The sequence below is a fragment of the Saccoglossus kowalevskii genome, chromosome 19, assembly GCF_978046115.1.
Source record: "Saccoglossus kowalevskii chromosome 19, keSacKowa6.1, whole genome shotgun sequence".
In the NCBI taxonomy this organism is placed as follows: Eukaryota; Metazoa; Hemichordata; class Enteropneusta; family Harrimaniidae; genus Saccoglossus; species Saccoglossus kowalevskii.
Window position 1 is genome coordinate 11,858,975 of NC_140659.1, and position 6,024 is coordinate 11,864,998.

At 38.6% G+C, this 6,024-nt stretch overlaps 1 protein-coding gene across 1 annotated transcript; it reads left to right on the forward strand.

Annotated features, from left to right (window-relative positions):
- Positions 1-476: 476 nt before the first annotated feature.
- Positions 477-5,708, forward strand: LOC102802050 (uncharacterized). Its single transcript, XM_006814470.3, has 9 exons — positions 477-533; positions 1,351-1,424; positions 1,557-2,023; positions 2,490-2,548; positions 2,728-2,823; positions 4,382-4,567; positions 4,808-4,953; positions 5,111-5,336; positions 5,553-5,708. The coding sequence occupies exons 1-9, from the start codon at positions 491-493 to the stop codon at positions 5,570-5,572; spliced, it is 1,317 nt and encodes a 438-aa protein (XP_006814533.1). The 5' UTR covers positions 477-490; the 3' UTR covers positions 5,573-5,708.
- Positions 5,709-6,024: the final 316 nt, after the last annotated feature.

The following is a 6,024-nucleotide window of genomic DNA, read 5'->3' on the forward strand; positions in this document are numbered from 1 at the left end:
TATCCAAGGCGACATGGATCAAAACTAGGGAATATATGAAAAAGAGCAAAAAATTTGTTCAATTACATTCTCCGTGAGTTGATTCAGTTCTTGCATTTGCTGCATTACTACGCGCGGAATTACAGATATTAGGTGTCTACTTATACACCACCTCTAGCCCACATTCTGAGGAAATATCGGTCAGTGGACTGATTGCTGAGTACCGGACAAGGTTCATGAGATTGATGGTATCCGGCGATGGGAGAAGTGGATAAGATAAACATAGTATATTTTAAGATACGTGATGACTCGGCTGGCCCCAAGATGGAAAAATGATAACAGGGCATGCATCCTCTTAGTATGGGCGTGGTATTCCGGCTATTAACGATATGTTAATTTAATAACGGGCTCAATTTGCATACAATATCTGAATTTATGTGTAACACGCCCACATTTTTTTCTATAACAGTGGAGATTCTCAGTACCAACTCACTCATCGTTTCAAACAATCATGGATGCACGTCTGATTCTTGCCTTTGTGGCATGTATAGTCGGTAAGTACGTCTCAACGCAATTCATCCTTCAGTTTAAAGAATTTTCAAGAAGACAATGTTGCAAACAAACCCTATTCAGGATTCCTAGCTGAATAATACCAATTCACTCTCTAACTTTTTGACATAGTTGCTATTTAGTTTGAATACTATTATTTCCGCTTTATTTACTGACTTCATGTTCATCCCATGCCATTTTAAGTGTAGTATTTCTAATTAGAAAAGTTAATGAGCACGTATTTAATTGTATCGATGTCATCTAGTCAGGTAAGTCACAGAGCAGAGATCATCAGTTTCAGTCTGGTATATTTATCATAGATAATCTATAAACAATGTTCAGACAGGCACTTTACAAATAGCACATCAAGGTGATAACGTTCGATCGACTGACCCAGTTTGAACCATTAAAGGTTAGATTTGTGATGACAAACATCGTCCACTCTGTGCGGATTATTATCATTATGCCAGGTTTACGCGATATATCCCCACATTGCCAATACGTTGAAGTACGAGGAAACGACGATGCTTACACAGATAGATAGATAGATAGATAGATACAAAACGAAACTTTTCTTGAATTTTCAAGATATAGTATTCGAAGCTTACTGTCTACACATAATGAAGAGAAGGAATGACGGACGCAAACAAGCGGGCGGTGACCGAAATGCAAATTGTGTCCTACTAATTACGATTAAAACATGTGAAATAAGCTCCCGATGAGTCAAAAGATAAGCATCATTTTGCTGCTATGTCAATAGGGGGCGTCATTATTATACTAATACTGTTAAATTTATTAACGTGTCAATTATTGTTATTTCAGGAGCAAATGCTCAGGAGATGACTGGGCAATTTGGAAGCCCTGTTTTAGAAAAACTTCGACAAAACCTGGAAAAGGTAAATTTATTAAAATATTTTGTAATTTTACGAATATTCACATTTCGCAGAAATATAACAACCATTTAAACGTGCCCTGTTTCTTAAGCAATGAGAAAAATAAAATGTTGTATTTATCATTATATTCTATAGGGTGCTGGCGATTTCCCAATACTGCAGAATCTGTACAGAGAACTTGGGGCCGATAGTGACACACCAATTCTTGACAAGATTCGAGAGACAGGCCCGTCTAGAGGATTCCCCGTCCTCCGCCGTATCGCACAGCATTTTCCCGGTCTGATCCCAACGCTTATGGGCGCTGGTATTCATTGCCGCGCAGGTTCTGTCAAGTGTGGTAAGTCGATCACCCGCCATGTGTATCTTGGACCTGGAGCATTTGGCCTGCTTCCCACCCTCGAGGACAAAGCCATGCAGATTCGCGACAGACAGTTCGGACCAGTTGTATGTGCACCTGGAGCCGATGCTTGTGGCGTGAGCCTTACATATAACGTGCACCCAGGCAAGATCACTAGGTCCAATGTAGGTGTTGGTAACGACGACCGTACATATGTCTTCGCCATGCATCTTAGTGCTTTGGACACTAAAGGTATGGACTCAATGTAAGTACATCCCATAATATTTATCTAGAGAGGCAGTTTGGGTAAAAAGTCGTTTTGCTGTAAGCACGGCAGTACTCGCGTGCCCATTTACTTTATACTTCATTTCATCGCGTGATTTGTTAATTTCAACTGAACTAAGCAATAAGGTATATTTTTTTACGTTTTGAGCGTCTTCCCTGTCATTTAATTTATCATTTAATTATCCAATTTACCTCATATGTCAGATAATTGCTAATTACTCGTTATATTATGGATTAGCATACTCAAATCTCATGTTTCATCACATCGAATCAATCATGTATCTGACAAGTCGTGGCGTCATGGATAAATAATTTAAGAACTAATTTAGTTAATTAGAATAAATAAAATGGCGAGTTGGTTGACGCACTCAGCCAACGTATCACGTGACACATACATGGTCTACGCGATGATATCTAAGTCATTGTTGTATTGTTTCCATTTTCAGCGATGATCTATACGATCATTATCAGGAAGGACATTTCCACAAGGAATTCATCCTAGCAGGTGAGTTACGTGATAACATTTTCTAACTGCATTCAAGTTCTCAAAAGAGTATTAGGACAACCATAACCTTTTATGAATATCACTCACGGTGTAAGCTGAAGTCAAACAACGATCAATTATCGCAGCTTTCTATACAGATGTGTAAATTGATGTTAATGCTATTTGATTTGATTTTTCAGTTTGTGCGGAGGCCGGCAAGAAGTGCAAAGGCATCTATGACGACTCGTTCAATTGCTTCAAATCTGGTGAAGGAAGTGGCCCAGTTGCCGGCGTCGGTAAGTGCTTTCGCCATCGGCTTTAGGCCATTAGATTATAATCACTTTTTTTAGCTCCGCTGTCGACTTTGTCGAGCGAAGCTTATCATATGAGTGATTGTCCGTCGTCGTCCGTCGTCCGTGCCAATGTTTTACTTTTTCGACTTCTTCTTGAAAACTACAAGCCTGAATGCTTTGATACTTGGTGTATATGTACCTTGGGTAGACCTCTCTCAGATTTGTTCATTTCATGATGATATCTTTAATTCTCTAATTTTGGTGAATATTTTTGTAATTTTTGGTAAAAAGTGATATTTTCGACTTCTTGTTGAAAACCGCAAGTCCAATTGCTTTGATATTACATATATAGGTACTACATGTGGACCTCTCTCAGATTTGTTCATTTTGTAATGATATCTTTAATTCTCTAATTTTGGTGAATATTTTTGTCATTTTTAATAAAAAGTGATATTTTCGACTTCTTGTTGAAAACCGCAAGTCCAATTGCTTTGATATTACATATATAGGTACTACATGTGGACCTCTCTCAGATTTGTTCATTTTGTAATGATATCTTTAATTCTCTAATTTTGGTGAATATTTTTGTAATTTTTGGTAAAAATTGATATTTTCGACTTCTTGTTGAAAAACGCAAGTCCAATTGCTTTGATATTACATATATAGGTACTACATGTGGACCTCTCTCAGATTTGTTCATTTCATGATGATATCTTTAATTCTCTAATTTTGATGAATATTTTTGTAATTTTTGGTAAAAAGTGATATTTTCGACTTCTTGTTGAAAACCGCAAGTCCAATTGCTTTGATATATTATACATATAGGTACTACATGTGGACCTCTCTCAGATTTGTTCATTTTCTAATGATATCTTCTGTTCTTTAATTGCCATGCGCATTGCTAACAGCGGAGCTATCTCAGCCGACAGGCTGCTTGTTTCATTATATGAAACTAACCGCTTAAAACGGGAGAGTCGTCACCCGCGCATGCGTCAGATGGCCATAGCGTGTCATTGTTTACAAACAAGCGTCTGCCCATGAGCCTTTACGTTTTTAGCGTGCGTTGTTATCGTCGCTTGGGACTCGATTCCCACGCGTACACAAGTGACGACCCTCCCGCTTTAATACTAAACAGATTTCGATGGATATTGCGACTCCACCTGACAGGTGCTGTGTGGGTCTGCCAGGTGTGTGGCTCAGCCAGGCAACGGTACGACAACGTTGTTAGTATCCCCACCTGAGCTACATAACATTGAATCGTCAACCCACGCTCTTTAGTAAGGGGTAGCTACGACTGTGACATAGACATGGTGCAGAAGAACGAACACAATATCGTACACAAGGCAGTTTTCGATGTGAAGTCTTTCTTTTATTTTGGCTATAGCAAATGTCTCAAAAAGCAATAGTTTTAATGTATGGTCTTTACAGATAGAGACCAAAGCAAATCCGTGAACCGCGCTTCGTCCGGTAAAGGCGCGACCAACAGGAAAGCTTTGTTAATTAATTTGTTAATTAACATAGCGTATAGATAAATAACAAATATTTATTTTTTATTGTTTAGGTTTATTGGCACGTAACTATGACGCCTGCGTCTCTTGGGCTAAAACGCCACATCGCGAATCGATAGTAGGATTCACAGAACCCCACTTCAGACTGAAGGCCCCCAATACAGAAGGCAAATTCTACGTAAAGGAAGGCAACCCAAGTGCGTTTGATCCCACTGATATGGCCACTGCCACCAAGATAGGTGAGTGTACAACTGACTTCCGTAGTGTGCACATAATACTGAATAATGAGTGTGTTATAGCTGCCTCTGAATTTAGAAGATTTACCTCAGGTGCCTCGAAAGTTCACACATTGCGTCATATATCTAAAACTCAATATTATCTTACACCACGAAACGCTAAAAATATTGTTAAAGTGCAATGTGATGTAGTGTAGAGCAGTTCAGTTTCTCATCTATAACACGTGTATCTTTGTTGTTTAGGTGTAATCAACACATTCTTTCACGGTGCATATAAAGGAATTAAGCAAAACCCAAATATAAAGGGAACTTTACTTGCATTGAGGCGAGACCACGTCAAAGTTGTTTCAACTAAAAGAGAACTTTGGAGGGTTATTTTAAGAGGAGAGGTAAGCAATGTCACGATATTTATGGCATACAAAAATTGTCCATCTGCAAAGTGCCACCGAAGTTGTGAAATCCCGGGACCGTGAAATAATAGTCTATTCAAAACAATATCTCTTTTTTGCGGTAATGTGAAAACAGTGTTTTATATTCTCCATTTAGGTTACCGCGGGATTTGCACCCTATAAATTAATGGATCTTATGGATCATCCTGGAGTTGTAAGCATTGGTGATTCGATTGACTGTGCCATGAACGACGATGGAACAACTGAGGTGGCCATGATGGTACGTAAGGATAGCACCTTGCCCGATTGGTGGAATTCGGCTTTCGAACGTATCAAGCATAATGGGCAATTCTATTCACTTTGTTCAAAATACGAACATGTAGGTGAGTATGTTTTTTATATTAACTCCTTTCCAAAGGTTGACCTGAATAATACCACGTTTTATACAATAGAAATGCAATTATATAAATACCATATTGATCTCAGAATGATGTGGAAATGAAATTTATCTCAAAGATACTCAACATAATGAACAAAATATTAATCCCCGTCAGAACAAATTACAAATGAATAACGTTGACGTTTGTTTCTTTTTTCAGCGGGAATATGTGCTCTATAAGCAGTATCGTCGATCCAGCGGTGTTCCTTGGACACATAATGTGACGTCACGTCGTTTTGATTTGCGTACTGGTATTGTGAATGTAATAACTGAATTAATAAACATGGGAATAAACTGTATGTGTGTTTTCGCTTTACTGGCTCTTTGTTCTCACATTATTTTTTTACAAATCGCACATGTTCAGCGTAAATTCATTCTTTTTTTATTCTCGACACAACCAAGGAAAGTACATAGATGCACTACGAAACACGCCGATAGAGGGCGTCATATTTTACGGATACACAAATAGAGTAATTGTATCGGTGATGTTTTTAATTGACTGAAATGGAAAAGTGCTTAGTCGATCGAGATCACATATCCTCGGGGGCGGAGCTACGTCACAAGACGTTCTACGTTGCTAAGACGCGCACCACTGTACAACGTATTTCTATGGGCTTTGTGCACGCTGCTGT